Raw genomic sequence first — 17,295 nt, 5'->3', positions numbered from 1 at the left:
AAAAACATGGGCTAGATAATTATTTGAACGTAAGGTATAAATGTTACATACTTAATAATGGTGTCTATTTAATGAATTGATCATATTAGAATAATCAAGAAACTAAGTTTCTAAGAAATTGGACTATTTATTGTCTAGTCATGCTGTACATAGGATACAGGGGTTAGCGTATTGAATCCGATTTTGGATGCGTTTGTAGTCTTAACTTATCACTCGTATCTGTAATTAGGATAACAAAGTAACTCCTGCGAGCCAATGATTCGGTGAAGGGAGATTACTTACCGTAATAATTTAAATCGAAGAAAATATTCACACAATGTTCTGTAAGAAGTTTCAGGACTATATCGAAAGCGTTCCTTGATAAATTATTAATTTAAAATAATTTGATAGTCGAAAACTCAAACGCTCGACAATATAAACGACGCGCGTTAACATTAATTAAGTGCATTTTTCTAATCATGCGGGATTAAGTACGTTTCGTAACCTTATATTTTCCTGTCATCCAAGCCACACACACGCGGGACGCGGATTGGCGCACGCATGTGGGTGAGACACGTGACATAAACTCGCACGACAAGAAAAATGCCGCTAAGTTCAAACGTAATGCACCCGGGCGTAATAACGAAGAGCATCACAAAATCTCAATTCACTCTAGCCCCGACGAATCCTCAGGGTCCCGGGACAATGGTTATCACATCTAAAACCCTTTCTGAAAGTATAGTAATTAGCATAAATATATGTAATTCGAGGCGAAAATTTTGCGCCCAGTAATAAAAAATTGTTAATCGTAATGTATTAACTAAATTTACATGTTGTTGGAATTGAATATTGATGTATTAGAAATAAATTGTAAAATATAATCATGATATTACACATTGTGTTGTTTAGGATGTTTGTTGTGTTCGATGTAATAAAAGTGTGGACAATATCAAGAATTTGTAGTGTATCAATAAATGAAATATTTAGGCTAACCGCCCATTGGCTGCTTTCGCCTGGACGATAGTGTAGGTAGGTCTTATCGCTTAAACTATTGAGCTTAGCAAATTTAAGCTACTATCGCTCCGCCATTCAATTTGTTCTTTGAGCGATCAAAGAACTGCACAATTGCATGTTTTAGTTTATTTAAAAAATCTGTCAACGAACAATCATCTATGCATCTATATAAGTAAATAAGCTACTAAATAGTCGCTGAGCCACTTTTATTAGTCGCCTTAACCACTACTTAATCAATCTTATAGTTGCTCAAACGTTCGTAGACAATGGGCGGTAGCCTTAACAAAGATTGTGAATCCATTTGATATGAAGTATGTAATAAAATTATGTACATACAAAATGCATTTCTGCAAGGTGCAATACATTTATATTGCACATTGCAGAAAATCTGTAAGTACTTATCACACATACATTATGTCTTACTCTTTTTGTATTTAACATAAATATTTTGTCATCCAACAACGATTCAGTAGTTTGATTTAAATCAACATTTTATTTTAATTTTAATGGAAGTTATTGTAAACATTCCTTAAGTTAAGGCGTACTTTTGAATAATGAAATATAGACATACGTATTTTCAATTTTACTATTTTTTAATGTAATGGAACTCCCAATTTTTATTTGGAGTTGAAGTAATGCAATTCGTCATTAATAGCACATTTTTTTATTACATTTAGAAAGTACATTTATTTTTAATTATAAATCATCAAGTAAAGGAACTATAGTGAATTCGGAGAACATTTGTCGCTGGTCTTCTTTCTCTAACTTTAACTGCAGCAGTAGAAGCCCGTTGGAGCTACACCTCATTACAACCTGTGACAACACAAAGTCTTATATAACGTCATGATGAAATTTATTTTTAAATTTATGCAGTGCAAGAATTTAAAATAATAACTTGCGACAATTCTAATATACTCGTATCTATAAAATATGAATTTGTTAAACATTACCATAACAGAAGACGATTCTTTACGCTGAGACGCTAATCAAATTTTCGAAAAAAAATTATAAGTAGATTATATTATGTCATATTATCCCTTTTGAATAGTTATCAAAAAGAGTGCGAGAAAGACTTAAAATAATATCTGAATTATATCTGTTTCACTTAAATAGTTTCCTTATAATTTCATTAAAAGTATGGTACCTTGGAGGAAATCGCGAGTGCTTTCATGATGAGTCTAATATGATATAGCTGGTACTTGAGCGTGATTGGCTCCTCACAGTGGAAACTTTGGATCATTTCTGATGACTTGGGGACGTCGACGCAGGATCTGTCCTGTAATAAGAATGTTTGTAGAGGTATCGTTACTTTCATCATAAGAATCCATTATTGCAAAGTAGATGAATTTGTATATGACATAGCAGTGTTAGTCCACTGGTTTGGAATTTCGTCTTTTGGAGTAAGAGGTTCGAATCCCAGGTAAGCCACCTCTGATTTTTTTAAGTTATATGCATATTAGAAATTAAATATCACATGCATTTTGCAGTTATTTAGTAGACCGTTTCGTGCCCGACTACGTAGGACAAGGGTGGCGTAACTGTTTCGTGGTGTCTTTGCTACTTCATCGCTACACGATCGCTGCATAAAGACATCGTGTAATCGCACCTAATCGTGCAACCTGCATGCCACATATGAGTAAGCTAAGATGTGGGTGGTCAGGTCGAGGCTGTCTCTTGAGAACTTAAGACCCTCGAGCGGTCCCAACAGGACCATCACTCGTAGCAGCAGGTGCGTTTCTTACTGTTGCAAATCACACAGCCTACATTGGTTGTACTTGTATCGTTAACCAACCTGCATGCCATACGAGAGGAAGCTGAGGTGCGGGTGGTCGGGCGAGACGCGCAGCTCGAGCGTGTCCCCGGAGCGCTCGAGGCCGGCCAGCAGCCCGAGCAGCGCGGGCGCGCGCAGCACGAGGCGCGCCGCCGCCGCGTCCGCGCGCAGCTCCAGCGCGCTCTCCGCCGTCTGCGTCGCGATCTCGCAGTCCGTCATCACGTTGAACACTGACTGCGGCTGCAACCTGAGTCACAAGCTGATGTTGATATCATGTGTATGCACTTTCTAAATATACTAATGGTGTGTCTATTGAAATATATAAAAAAAAATGTCAATAACAGCACCACCTATTGAGTCTGGAATTATTCTACTACACTACTTAAGACCAGCATCAAGCTGAAATTAATTTGCAAACATTTTTTTACATTCAATTTGGTAAGCATACTCGAGCACTACCTACCATAGAAGCCAGATACCTTTAAAGTAATATATTCTACAACTTTCTAAAATTTCATAATAATCACTAGTAATACTGTAGTACACCACAATAAAATCAGTGCCATAATGATTGATTACAGTTGACACACCTTTTTTAAGTAAAAATGAGTAAATTAAGAATTGCAATGCGAGTGTAATACAAGCATACTACAACAGAAATTTAGCTAAAGGCTTAATCTTATATATTTCTATATTAAAAATTAAAAATTACACCAATAGCAATGGTGAACCTTCACTCCTGTAGTACATCTTCAAACTGGATTCCTCTCCCGACCCAAATATGTTCAGGCACTCCACTAACACAGCAATGCTGATCTGAAATGTTTATATAATTTAATAAACAAAAAATATAAATATAATGAAATTTAAAATTTGGATTAATTCAAGTCTTGTCTGTTATTAGCATAATTACACTTTTCTTGCAACAAATATTTGTAAAAAATTATGCAATAATTACTTTAAACATGACATCCACATCATCTCGCACATGATACTCTGTGAAGTTGTCCGCTGGTACATATGCAGAAGCCTGCACACATTTCCCCTCTTCTACTGTGAATTTCAAACCCTCTGACATAGCACAGAACACGGCACACTAGAACATAAAGAGGATTATACAGGCAATATACAACAAGGTTGTGCAAGAAACCCAGTTTATTATAACACGAAATTAATAAATTGATATTACATACTTCTTGAAACTGGATAGCTTTCAACAAACTGCATAACGTTTTTCCAGAGCTCATAGATGCTGTGAAATAATATTGTGATGTGCCTTCATCCATTCTGAGTATCAAACATTGATCTCACCAGCATCAGATACTGATCCTTACTCACTTCATGATCCACTGTTTTCTCTAATATTACAGCTATTCTAGCCGCCAGAACATGTTTACATGTAACTTGAGTTTTGGCCACAACAACTTGGTGCTTAAAAGCTAAACAAGGACAATAATTTATTCGAGGGAAAATTCTATAACAGCGATCGTTCTCTCCTCTGACTTCAATCAACCTCCGCGATGTATTCGGTGTAGAGTATGTTTCGAGAGTTAAATACTTTTCAAAAATGTTAAGAGCTCGTACTAAAATTGGGCCGAATACTGAATGTAACACAAGCAGGTCTTCATCTGAAACTATATAAAAGTGATATTTTAATTTATTTATTTTCTAAGTAAATTATTTACAATATTAACCTAATAGAAATACAAAAATTAATTATAAAACAGGATGACTTTATGCAGCAATCTTGTAGCGATACTGTCGCAATATTATAATATTAAATATAACATCCATAATTAACTTTAAACTACTTGAACATTTTAATTCATTCCAGTACAACGTACGTACATACATTCTTTGTTAATATTTTCTGCTACACGCACTTCGATGTGATTTAAAAGATCTTCTGCAACCTTTATTATTTTCGATGGCTTGGAATTACTACCATTGGACATTTTTCATAAGGACACAATATAAGAAAATAATCAATGCCACAGTATTGTTTTTATTCTTTAAGTACTTCGTTTATCTAAAACCAAGGAGATCAAAACATTATAAAATAATCTGCACTTTCAAATAAAGATACACGAGTACATGACACGAATATTACCGCTTTAATTTCTGTCAAGTTGCAAAAGAATATGACAGTCGTAATTTGTCAAAGTCAATCCTGTCGTTCCTGTCCATCGTGTGGTTTTTTTTTTCAAAATTTTCAGAAAGTTTTATATATCCAATTTTCTAAACATTAAATTGTCATATAACAAGTCTTGTTATATGACAAAAGATGATGTTATACTATACTGAATTTTCCCAAATATTTAATTTATATAATCCAAGCATTCCAGGAAAAACCACAGATCAGACAAATGAAAAACGAATGGCCATAGCCAATTTAAAACATCTGTGGACATGAGACTGACGGTGATGTCAGAATTTAATTCGATTGTCATTTTGTCAAGTTGTCACTTGAATTTGCTAGTTTCTTCTTTGTAAACAAGACGATATTTATTTAATAATACAGTGCATATATTTAAAAGAATACGTATATTATAAATCATAATAATGTCCACTACCAGCTCTTCATGGGAAGGTACATACTTATCGAATATAAATGTAAATCTCGAAAAAATATACATAGTTAAAAGTATGACGTTGCAGTTGCAGTAAGAGATCTTCGACAATCGGGTTATTCAGACGCTGTTATTAAACTATAAATAATACGTAGTGTTATAATGTTACTTATAACTTATCATATTATAACTTAAACCAGTGATTAAAACTTTCAACACATTGCAGAGCTAAGAAAACAAGCTCGTCTCCTAGAAAATGACATTGATGTGAAGCTGGTAGCCTTTAGCAAGTTGGGAGTGAGCAGCGCTTCCACCGGCTTGAGCTCGGAGAGCGTGCCGCTCATCAACAGCGATGATATGTTTGATACTATGTCGATGGAATTGCAACAGCTACTGAATAAGGTAACAGGAGTGCACTTACATTATCTCGTTTTCATCTAAATAGCATAGGAGGCAGATGCCACTTCCGCTTCCAAATCCAATCCACAATAAAATGGAGGATTCTACTATTCTATAGTATTTTTTATTTCATCCCTATTTTATGAGTGTAGACTATGTTCAAAATTAAAAATGAATGCTTAATTAGCATGGTAGCACTAATGGCATTAGAAGACTCTACTGTTAGCATTTGTTATCACGTTTTGGTGACTTCTTGTGTTCAATTGTGGCAATCAAAATGTTGTCACAGCTAATATCTCTGTCATCATTCATGTGTAAGCCAAATGTAGTATTAATGTAAAAGATTCACTAAAATTAGACTATGCTACATAATACATATGAACAGCTTTTTTTGACATAATTTCAGAATATGTTAATTTGAAAGTAATATTGAAATGTATCAATTTTTGTTTAATAGCTATCATCAATCAATGACAAAATGGCCGACCTAGCACCAAGTGGTACAGCCACAATGCACACATTGAAGAGACACAGAGAAATACTTATGGTAAGAAAGCAACTATTATACATATATTATGTACATAAATATTGCATTTATTTTTAATTCTCTTATGCTGTAATTTTTGTGGGTTGATTTGACTCCTTGTGGTTTAAATTGTGTTAGCATTGTTATCTAGAATTCTACTGTATTTCAGTTTGATGGCTTTGATAAAGTAGAGTTACTAATATGGGATATTCTAGTTAAGTACTCAGATGTAGCAATACAACTGAATCCATGTATGTTCTATTAACATGGAGATTTATTACAGTCAATCATGGGTGGCAGTGATCAATTAACATTCAATGGAATCCGGTTTTTTGCTGTTACCAATACATTAAAAAAAATCATAAATATTAATTACCCAGACAAAAGTAGAAAATTAATGATTTTTCATGTTTATTGAATACTTAAGTTTACTGCACATATAAAGTATCTGAGAATGGTTTGCAGGTTTTGGTAAAAAGTTTATGGTAAGAGAAACTTATACAAGTCATTTAAACTTGGTTATTAAGGAAAGCAATGGATCTGTGGCTTTTCTAAATCCTATTGTTACCATACTTATTCTTAACTGGGATTGATTGTAAATCTCCATTGATGGTAGTTGTTGCTGATCATCAGATAAACTGTTTATATGCTTGTGTTTGTTAAAGAAAAAGAAACTTATTTCCTGCTGTCATTAAATAATGTAACAATATATGTGTTTCAGGACTACCAGCAAGAGTTCTCGAAGACGTCTGCCCGCGTGAGCGCGCGGCGCGAGCGCGAGGAGCTGCTGCGCGGCGCCAGCCCGCCGCCCGCCGCCGCCGCGGGGCTCAGCCGCCGCGACCAGTACGCCAAGGAGGCCAACCACTTGCATAGGTATCACAACAGCTTCATGCTGCCACAGATATGAGGTACCCACGGAGCTGTATCCTTACCATGAGTTTTTACGTTTTGACAAATATGATTGTTTTGGTATTTGTTTACGTATTTGCACATACAATTTCCAATCAGCGCCCCTAGCGGATTGTATAAGAACTATAGTGTCAGTTATGTAATATTAAATGTCTAAATTGACAAAATGGCGCTTTATGTTTTGTCTCTCTTTTTTGTGAATATGTGAGGTAGACAAAAAGTTTACGTAATATTGTGGATGTTTTGAAAACTCATGGTAAGGGTACTGTAGGCCTGTGGAGGTACCTAAGCTCCATCAATAGGATGTGTCAAATACACCAACAAGATTGTTTAATATTAATTAAGATTACATTCAATAGATATCAAGCAATCATATTGATGTGGATACGACAGACAACCATAACTGAGCTACCCCACATGTCTTGATAGAAATGCACCCTAAATGTATATTTTCTACTATCTTTTTATGAAGTTGTATCCTATCAGATATGGCACATAGAGGTCAAGTGTACTCCTAGGGGCAAAAATAAAATTTAATGCTAGTATGAACCCAGATAAAAGTAATGGTAATGTTGCCAACTTTCTATGTGAAATTCATAAAATATGTTTGCTTTTTTTCCAGTTCACACATCCTGGTGGACGAACAGATAAACATAGCGATGGAGGCGCGCGAGCACCTCACGTCGCAGCGGCAGACCTTCAAGCGCATGCAGACCAGGTTTAACGACATCACCAACAGGTACTCATTCTAAAAATTATGATATTAAGATGCCAATATACCCAATATAATATATACACAATATAATATACATGACAAATAGGAATAATTAAATTACGTACAACTACATTCAAGACACTCCACGTCACAACTAGGCCATTTAAAACTATAAATACGAATTATTATATACATACTAAGCCAAATTGCTGCATTTTACTCATGCCCGGAGAGTGGCCGTGCTCCGATTCTCAGTTCTCCACTTGTAAATATGCAAGATGTTGAGAAAATATCAATAGCGTGAGTCAGCAGCGTCATCGTTTGATGAGTTGCGGAAAGTCGCTATGGCGACTTATGGCGTGCTGCAGTATCGCTGAATGAACGCTAAATTTTCAGGTTTCCAATGCTGAACAGCCTGATCTACCGCATCAACGCGCGCAAGCGACGCGACTCGCTCATCCTCGGGCTGGTGGTGGCCGTCTGCACCTTCCTCATGCTGCTCTATGCCTTCCACTGAACACACCAACCCTGCAGAAGCTTTAATTCTGGTTAAGTATTTACAAGTGAGTGCGCGAGGCACATTGAACCGGAATTCAAATAGCTCGCATTGCGGTGAAAAACCATCGAAAAAGACAACAACCAAAAACCAACAATTTTCTGTGATTTGCGACAAACTGTTTGGTTAAGTTTTTAACAGTTTAATCCTCAAAATAGCCGCTACGCTATTAATTTGGACTTAACGGTTGGGACTCTTTGGACGTAACCAGTTAGAATTTGCGAATTTCCATATTGGCAATTAAAAATTGAAAGTATATATGACAGTTACATTGCAGTAAGTTATGACTGTAACTATATATATATATATATAATAAATATATTTGGATTTGTCATCAACACACCCAATCTGGATTGGAATTCTACCTGATCGCGGCCTACAGATGTATTTCTATCCATATAAGTGGATATTTCTTATACACCCTTCAAGTCAGGACACAATAGGAAAATGTTGGTATTATAACAAAGAAATTATAACTTCCTTTATCATATAGTTTTCATAAAATCATCTTAATCAGATCAGACAGGCATAAAAGACTGTTGAATTGGATCATTATATACACTCAAATACAAATAAAAGTTTGTAACATTGATTGAGAGCATGGTTATTGGTCACGAAACATTCACATAACTATAACAACAAATGAAATTGTATATTTAAATGTAATTTATATAATTTTATTAAGTAAGGTATTTTTGCTAATCATTCCTATATAACTTTTTTCAATAGGTTAGAGAATCAAAAAATATTAGTATTGCATTTATGACAGTGTCTATAGCAGTGTTTCTCAAAGTGGGCGATAACGCCTTCAATGACTGCTGGAGGTCTACAGGATTCACTCCTGCATATAATAATTGAATTGCTTGGACGCTGTATAGGGGGTTATGGCTGACTTTTATTCTGATGAACCTTTTAAAGTATTTACTTCAAGTGGTTCAGGACAGAAAATTGTTAAAAGATCATCTTGTTCTTGATGACAAGGTCATTGGTAATTTAGAATACCTAAAGAGCAAAAATTGACAATTTAGAGGGCACTAAAATTAAAATATTGAAGTGGGCGATAAACGCAAGACTTTGAGAAACTCAGGTTTATAGCACTGTTAACTACTTTTGTGTAACAACTGCAATAATTAGATTAGCGTATCCTAGCTGTAATAGTTGTAAGTAATATGTAAATACTTATGTTTTGAATCGTTGTACTAAATAAAATTATTTATTTTAAAAATACATTTATTTTACGAACCCTTAAATCAAATGGCTAATTAATAAGCTGTTTGTAGGAATCTCACATATACATAGGAATCTGGAAATAACAAAGTCACATGAAGCATAACAAAGAATAACTTTGTGATGCGGTTTTATTTCCTCCCCTATCAGATGGACATGGAAAGCATTAAGCTTTTATCTTGTTTATTAATATTTTATCTTCGGCTTTCAATTGCACAATTTGAAATATTTTTGTACTTTTAATATTTACAAAAGATATTTTGGACTTCATTGATACTTGTTTTCTCTTAGTAATATTTGCTAGACATTACGAAAAGCTACAAATATAAAGTCATGCAAATGGCATAATGGTGACATACAATCATAGCAATAACATTACAACGAATGCTAAAAACTTTACTGCTTGTTACAAGCATATCTTGATAAGAACTCCAATAGGTCGGAAGCCCTTTCATGTTCCAATGATCACTTCGCTAATTTTCTTGTGGATGGCTTCTCTGTGTGCTTTGAGTGTGCCGCGCTGTGCAAACCGCCGCGGGCATACCTCGCAGTGGTACGGCTTTTCTCCAGTGTGGGTGCGAAAGTGTTTCTCTAGATCACCCTTCGAAGCAAATTTCTTGCCGCAGGACTCTAACGGGCATGCTATTGACTTATTGTGGAGACGGTTGTGAAAATAAAACTTTTTCCATGTCGCAAAATCTTTCGCACAGGCCTGCAAAAAATATTTTTACACTTTGAGTTTTAGATACTAGAATTAAATTTAAAAAATTGGTACTATAGATAAAACACATCAATGAAAATTAATCAAATATTATTTCTACATGCTCAGTGTTAATTAATATGTATTCAAATAAAACAGTAAAAGTCCAACAATATGTAGCATGAAAAGTGCAGTATCACTTCCATTTTTTTAATATAAAAACAGGGTAAAGAGCACTCTGTGTACATGATAAAGAGGTTCATCAGAAGGACACACTAAACTACTTCAATACACTATACGAAAAATTATTACATTAATAATTAACCCATTTATATTGAAATGTAACTCACCTCACACCTGTAATATCCTTGTATTGGATCACGCCTTTGTTTTGTTGTCACGTCATTTAGCTGAGGCCACTGTGTTGTCATACGTGCTTCCAGGTATGACTGAAAGTATTAAGTACAGAAGATTGCAACTTGCTGGCATCAAGAATTGACATTTTTCAAGTTATACTCTTTTTGCACATTTGAAAGATTATGAGAGCACATTATATAGAGTTGGTCACAGGTGTCTATGGGCAGCAGTGAGCTAGCACATTTATTGAGGAAAAAGTACAAGATCGTTTTCTACTCTTATCTTATAAAAATATATATTTAATTACCTCAATTTCAGGTGTTAATGTAAATAATTCACCCTTCACAGCTTGTGACATGCTAGGATCCCCATCGCTACCAGTGTCGAGTGGGTTTTCAACAATTTCTGTTTTAATATGAAGGCTGCTATCAGCGCTTGTAGTTTCTCTGCTCCACACACCATCTGTTTGATTCTCTCCTTTGCATACCAGCAATGGCTGTAATGAATATTCCAGGCTAATCAAAAACAATATTAATACTGCCTCACAAATAATATGTTATAATTCATTATCTAAGAGCACTAACATACACATGTAGCTGACATTGGATAGGATATTATTCATCTGAGTGTGACTGCTGATAACCTTATACTATTTCACTGTTGGCATGGGTCTCTGCTAAGAGTGAAGGGTGCTGGTCACCACCGCACAAGACGTGAATCAGTATACACACCCCTTCCTTTAAATAAGGGACTTCCTTTAAATAATTCTCAGGTGTGTAGGTTTCCTCACAAAGTTTTAGCAAGTGAACCCTACCAATACACACTTGGCTCTACTAAAGGTCTATGGTTCCACCTACAATAAAGGTACACACTTGAATACTATGGTGGCCTAGGGTCAAAAAAGCCTCCCAAAATAAACATCTCTCACAATGAAGATGGTTTTCATTCTGAGAGGAAATTCATGCTCAGTAATGGAACAGTAATGAGCTGATGATGATAATAAATCAATGTAGATTGAACTAGAGAAGTACCTCAATATTGGATTATATAAATAGATCTCTACTCACAGTATCTTCTGATATGTGGGGATCCCTATCACATTCAGTGCTTAGTGGGTCTTCAATTCTTTCTATTTTAATTTGAAAACTGCCATCAGAACTTGCATTGTCTTCACTCCCATTATTTACCTGGTTTTCTTCTCTGCATGTCTGGAATGAATACCTTTAATTACAAAAACAATACTAATACTTCACTAATAAAATAAACATCACTGTCCTATTATTATTAAATGTCACTAGTGAAAAATAGAGTTCCACAACAAAGTTTTATTATACAGATAACTATTTTCTTAAGTTTGTATAGATTATATTATCAGACAGTATTGTTTAAGTTACATTAAAACTCTTTTAAAGCATGTGTAATGAAGAAAACTGTTAATGATAATTGTATTCAAAAGACAGATGACCAGTTGAAGTGGCGCCAACTAGAAGAGACCTATGGCCATCAGTGTATATCAAAAGTCTGATAAACAAATGAAATGATGAAAGGCAATTAAGATTATCAAACACATGATGATAAATTACCTGTACGACTTGTTTTTGTTTGACTTTGCCTTGTTGACATATTTCTAATCCATTGCTGGCTAGTGCTCTCATCTGCCTATCATGTGCAGTAGCCACCTGCCTCAGGTATTTAACGTCACTCAAAAGTGATGAACAATCCTTACATATCATTTGTGGCAATTTATCTGATATAAATACCTACAAATCACAAAAACTGTTACGTTTTCTATAACCACATATACATTTATTACAAATTATAAACAATCCCTTACCCTTACGCCTATGATTTCAAAAATATCTATAAGTAAACCTTTGATTTTAAATACATTAAAAATTCCCCGTTTACGTAAACATAGCCTACACGATTCTGTAAAAGGAACAGTTTCTTTTTTTTCTTTCTTCTCCATGCTTTTAAAAACTATTATAATTTTGAGATCAAAAATACACGTGCAGAATTACAAATAAATATTTCTTATTGCTTGGCTTTCGTCTTGCCCTTGATTAATGACTTGAGTTGTCACATTAGTGTTTTGACATATGACATCAAACGTCTTTTTGATGTTTGAAAGTGTAACACAGACATTAAAAGACGACTAACATCATAGAGTAAAGTATTTTTATACAGGTTAATAAAGCTTTAAAAATAGGGAATATGCATGTGATTTAGATTTGCTTGTTATTTTTTTCCTCGGTACATTACGGTCCTGAAATTACATCTAAACCATTATTTTTTCTTTATTTCGTGTTAAATTGTTTAAAACTTTAATCAAAAATCGTAAATTATGCGCGCGAAATTCAAATTTGCAAAACGCATTCCCATTGGTCGAATCGAAAAATGACGTCACATAGCGTGTTACGATGTTTATCGGTGTCGATATTCAAACTGTTTGAGAGAAAAATTGTTTTTGTCTATATTCCTACAGTGTTATTTATTACCTAGTGCGATTTTTCTACATAGTATTATTAGGAATAATCAAGAACAATGATTGAAAGTAGTTTTGTCAAAGCACAATCGGACTATTTACCTAAAATATGCAAAATGAATAAACTGGTTTTTATGCATAGGTCAATTCGGAAATATTTAACTGATCATAACTTATTATGTTAATATTCTTTTTTTTTCTTTTTTTTATAATATAGCAGACGAGCATACAGTCCGCCCATGGACATCTATAATCAACCCCAGATAGAATTAGATATTCCCACCTAAGGTCGGCCACAGATGCGCCGCTACCCCTGAGGACTAAGCTGGAACGCCTCGGAAAAGTCTGTCTCCTACCACACCCTTCAATCCGGAACACAGCATCACCTAACACTGCTGTTATTGGGTAGAAATAGGTGTGGCGGTGGTGCCTCCGGATTCGAACCACAAAGGGTTCTACCACCTTCAACCTATCACCTATCTTCACCTATCTTTATAATATTAAAATAGATTTTGTGTGTTTCAAATGATAGTGTTTGTTGTAGAAGTCGATAAGTACCTAACGAAGTAGATGATCAATGCAATATTTTAAAATTATTTACCTAAAATTATTGTTTGTTACAGTAAATACAAATGTTAATGCGATTTTGGAGATACTATATCTGTTTCCTATAATCTTGCACCACATTTTTCGTATTTTCGCATCTTTTGCAAAAGAAAAAACACTATATAATGTATTTATAGTAGTGGTTTTGCACAATAACTCTTGGAAATATTTAAAAAGTGGTTATTTAGCCTTTTCCCATGATGTAAATAGCGATGAAACCTGAAAACGTTTAATAATACCTTTATGTGCATACAGTTATCATCAATATTAATACAAATCACGCTACGTGACGTCATTCAAAGAGCGCGTAAAATGGCGGCGTTCAAATGTGTCAAATTTTATTGATACTTTAAATAATTTTTAAAAAAATATTTCAATCACTAATAAAATTGTTTATATTTTTTACTATGTTAAAACGATGTGATAAGTGGTTTAAAATAATAAAATAAAAATGTGCATATTCCCTATTACAATTTTTCAGCCTAATGTAACAAAATCTATATTTGAATATGGCGACAACCGACAAATCATATGCAACACTGGTGATTAAAGTAAAAGGTACTTTTGGGTTAGACTGGAATTCCTTAAGGGCAAAGAAAATATAACCGCCTCGAGCCCACAGGACTGGAACACGCATAGTAAACAAAAGATGAGTAAAGGGACCATTGTCGCCTCTTAATATAATGAATGCAATAAGATAATTTGGCAAGTTATCACCATTTTAAGTACCTGCACGTAATAAATACACCATAAATCAATTTAAATGTCATTTCATTTTATAAAGCCTAGTATTCATATTATTATGTTCAAGATTGGTTTAAGTGGTAATTGCTTGAATTTTAGCTTCTTGTCGTCATCGCCCGCATAAAATAGTTCTATACTATACATACCAATATCTTAGTAATTTGTTAACTTGAACACAGTAGTTTTCAGTTTTAACATGGTTTTAACTTGTAGAGCTAATACTCATAACGGTACCTACTTAGTGCAGTTGTCTCCCTACTGGCGGATTTGACGTCAATATTGTAGTCTCGGTTAATTGTAAGTAGAGCAGAAATTTATTTTGTGATATCGACTCTCGTTTCTCGAATCGTGGAAAGAGGAAAATACTCCCTTTAGAATAAAAATCAGGTCCGTGACAGAAACACAGAAGTCGAAAGGCAGATTTCACCATCGTTATATAGTCCGCGTAAAACTGCTAGTCCGCTCTGAATATAGAAATGAATCGCGTCGCCATAGCAAATTGTAAGACTACACCTGCTCGCAACAACTTCGGAGCGGACTAGCAGTTTGACACAGAATATATTTATGTTAATTGTAAGTGTATAATGAAGGCAGTAAATTAAAACCTTCCATTTCCTACGGAAGGACACTTACGCTACGGAAGCTATGGAAAGAAATAAAATATAGCAAAAGAAAGCGCAGATCACTGCCGCTCAAACAAAAAGAAAAAAATAAACAAAATATGTAACAAACGTTACCCTAGTAGATACTATTTACCTATAATGGGTTAAGACTAATAAAATAGTAGAACTGATCATGCTCTCCTTTAGGGAAAGAGGAATAAGTTAGGACTTCACGGTTATTTACCTATGTATTAAAATTAAATAGCTTACAGACAATGACATTTTATTAGTAGTATATCTATGCTTACAAACACATTTTTGCATTATTCTTTGATGTTTAATATATTATTATTACGTATGTAAAAATGTCAGCAAAGCGAAACCGTGTCGGTCAAATAAGAAATTAAAAATAATTATTTGTTACATAAATACGTACGCCTTGTCATGTTTGTCAAAATACCAGTCACGAAAAGGCCGCAAGGCAAATTATTGGTCGTAATTTTGGATTATAATTTGTTAAAACTATTTCGATGTTGTGAAGTCATGCGACATCGCGTTAAATAGTGGAAGAACTCTTATATTTCTGTTGTTTTCTACAAGAAAGAATATAAAGAATTTATTTACTATAAATATGGCATTGGAGGTAACACGAAACAAACCATTATGAATTTAAGAATGTTGATTTTAATTAATTAGTATTGCTGCTAACAAATGTACGATAGATTAATTATTTAAATTTAATTTGCTAATTGCTGTTTTTCTTTTTGTAGAGAAGTTGCGAACCAGCTTCCTTCCGCTCATGACTGTCTGTACTACTCTGTACCTAATCAATTTACCTTAAAATCCATTTAGAAATATTTTGGTATGTAGGTTCTTGTATAACTATTAACTAACGTATTTTAAATATTTCTTAAACACGAACAGAACGGTGTTAAACGCAAATGTACTTATGTCTAATTTTCCCCCTTTTCTTTTGGTGACTTCCCTCGTTCCAACATTTTGCGTATTTATGCACAGTGTATCCATCCGTCGATATTAAAATTCTAAGGCATTTTGTCATTCAAAATTCAAAGTTAGAAGTCGCAATACACTTCGATACGATGATTTCAGACGCGGAGAGAAAGCGGGCTGATCAGTGTCCATCCGTACTATCATGGACTGTGGGAAGCTAGTGTTAAAACAAGTAGGACTAAATTGTAGAGCAAATAATCAAATAGACTCCCTACATATAATATATCCATATAACCATCAGCCTTTTGAAATCCACTGCTAGACATAAGCTTCCCCTGTTACACCACACTCAACCAACCTATGCCTTCTCGATCCAACGTCTCGCTGCCTTCTCTTCATTTAATCTAATTACAAAAAAATATGATCGCTACGTACCTGTATTTAATTTGCTTATTCTTCTCAAAGTGCCTCTCCGACTAGCGAAGGTTGGCTGTCAATTCTGCAAATATCCTTGGATCTTTAGCAAGACGAAATAGTTGGGCATTTAATTTCCAACTTAATTTAATTTGTAAATACTTCTACGTAAACGTGTCTTTTGTATTATTTACTTTCATTTATATGCTTTTGATGCAATCCTCTGTTCTCTGCTTACACATATCAGTGAAATGATATATATTTATTTTCTAAAGGCCTGCGGAGGTACTTACAAACTGTCAGTTACAATATTTTTTCTTATACTACTACCGGATCGAAACTGAGTCTGATCGGAAGAGAATTAACAGACCCACGTAGCCGAGTGGTCATCATACCGGTTGACGCGCAGAGGGTTCCGGGTTCGATCCTCCGCCAGATATACATCTAAATAATGAATTTAGATTTCTCTGAATAGAAATCTAAATTCATTAAACATCAACCTTGAACATCAGCCTCCATCTACAGAATTGATTGAGGCTGTTATGTTTTTGCCTAAGAATGTATCCATGCCACCTTTAACATAGGGAATAGTGAATAGTAGGGTTGTGAGTGTAGAAAGCGTCTTATTCGTATAATTTTAATAGTTAGGAGTCTATTAAGTTTGGTCGTCTACTTTGATTCCGTTTAACACTGTTTCGCGAATGTTTGTCTCCGGTATCCACGGCGACAGATGCCACACCTTGAGTGCCGGATCGATTGCAATAAGCGCT

The 17,295-nt window shown here is 34.5% G+C and overlaps 3 protein-coding genes across 4 annotated transcripts; 1 reads left to right on the top strand and 2 right to left on the bottom strand.

Moving 5' to 3' along the window:
- Positions 1-1,051: 1,051 nt before the first annotated feature.
- Positions 1,052-4,198, bottom strand: Rad1 (Radiation insensitive 1). Its single transcript, XM_073078477.1, has 6 exons — positions 3,958-4,198; positions 3,723-3,860; positions 3,477-3,580; positions 2,786-3,011; positions 2,138-2,269; positions 1,052-1,806 (listed from the first exon to the last, which is right to left on the bottom strand). The coding sequence occupies exons 1-6, from the start codon at positions 4,048-4,050 to the stop codon at positions 1,690-1,692; spliced, it is 810 nt and encodes a 269-aa protein (XP_072934578.1). The 5' UTR covers positions 4,051-4,198; the 3' UTR covers positions 1,052-1,689.
- A 995-nt stretch (positions 4,199-5,193) lies between these two features.
- Positions 5,194-9,664, top strand: Gos28 (golgi SNAP receptor complex member Gos28). Its single transcript, XM_073078478.1, has 6 exons — positions 5,194-5,354; positions 5,561-5,736; positions 6,191-6,280; positions 6,981-7,132; positions 7,791-7,907; positions 8,280-9,664. The coding sequence occupies exons 1-6, from the start codon at positions 5,327-5,329 to the stop codon at positions 8,398-8,400; spliced, it is 684 nt and encodes a 227-aa protein (XP_072934579.1). The 5' UTR covers positions 5,194-5,326; the 3' UTR covers positions 8,401-9,664.
- Positions 9,665-9,994: 330 nt separating this feature from the next.
- LOC140746354 (uncharacterized) lies at positions 9,995-12,815 on the bottom strand. 2 transcript variants are annotated; one of them, XM_073078475.1, is made up of 6 exons: positions 12,558-12,815; positions 12,307-12,483; positions 11,791-11,931; positions 11,031-11,219; positions 10,717-10,815; positions 9,995-10,378 (listed from the first exon to the last, which is right to left on the bottom strand). In XM_073078475.1, the coding sequence occupies exons 1-6, from the start codon at positions 12,690-12,692 to the stop codon at positions 10,118-10,120; spliced, it is 1,002 nt and encodes a 333-aa protein (XP_072934576.1). In that variant the 5' UTR covers positions 12,693-12,815; the 3' UTR covers positions 9,995-10,117. The 2 variants fall into 2 exon arrangements, with proteins under 2 accessions (XP_072934576.1, XP_072934577.1); XM_073078476.1 differs by having other exon boundaries at positions 12,647-12,792.
- Positions 12,816-17,295: the final 4,480 nt, after the last annotated feature.

This window comes from Epargyreus clarus, unplaced genomic scaffold, assembly GCF_041222505.1.
Source record: "Epargyreus clarus isolate Ecla_fem2 unplaced genomic scaffold, WU_Ecla_fem_2.2 ptg000012l, whole genome shotgun sequence".
NCBI classification, from domain to species: Eukaryota; Metazoa; Arthropoda; class Insecta; order Lepidoptera; family Hesperiidae; genus Epargyreus; species Epargyreus clarus.
Note: the sequence above shows the minus strand (reverse complement) of the source record. Positions and strands in the feature narration are given on the sequence as shown.

Excerpts from the sequence above, each read along its gene's own strand:
- Rad1 (XM_073078477.1), bottom strand. The coding sequence starts at position 4,050 with ATGGATGAAGGCACATCACAATATTATTTCACAGCATCTATGAGCTCT. Across the intron at positions 3,861-3,957 it reads AAGCTATCCAGTTTCAAGAA|TGTGCCGTGTTCTGTGCTAT; the intron begins GTATGTAATATC and ends TTTATGTTCTAG. Across the intron at positions 3,012-3,476 it reads GGTTCACCATTGCTATTGGT|GTTGCAGCCGCAGTCAGTGT; the intron begins GTAATTTTTAAT and ends CTTGTGACTCAG.
- Gos28 (XM_073078478.1), top strand. The coding sequence starts at position 5,327 with ATGTCCACTACCAGCTCTTCATGGGAAG. Across the intron at positions 6,281-6,980 it reads GACACAGAGAAATACTTATG|GACTACCAGCAAGAGTTCTC; the intron begins GTAAGAAAGCAA and ends TATGTGTTTCAG. Across the intron at positions 7,133-7,790 it reads GAGGCCAACCACTTGCATAG|TTCACACATCCTGGTGGACG; the intron begins GTATCACAACAG and ends CTTTTTTTCCAG.
- LOC140746354 (XM_073078475.1), bottom strand. The coding sequence starts at position 12,692 with ATGGAGAAGAAAGAAAAAAAAGAAACTGTTCCTTTTACAGAATCGTGT. Across the intron at positions 12,484-12,557 it reads TTGAAATCATAGGCGTAAGG|GTATTTATATCAGATAAATT; the intron begins GTAAGGGATTGT and ends TGTGATTTGTAG. Across the intron at positions 11,220-11,790 it reads CCCACATATCAGAAGATACT|CCATTGCTGGTATGCAAAGG; the intron begins GTGAGTAGAGAT and ends TATTCATTACAG.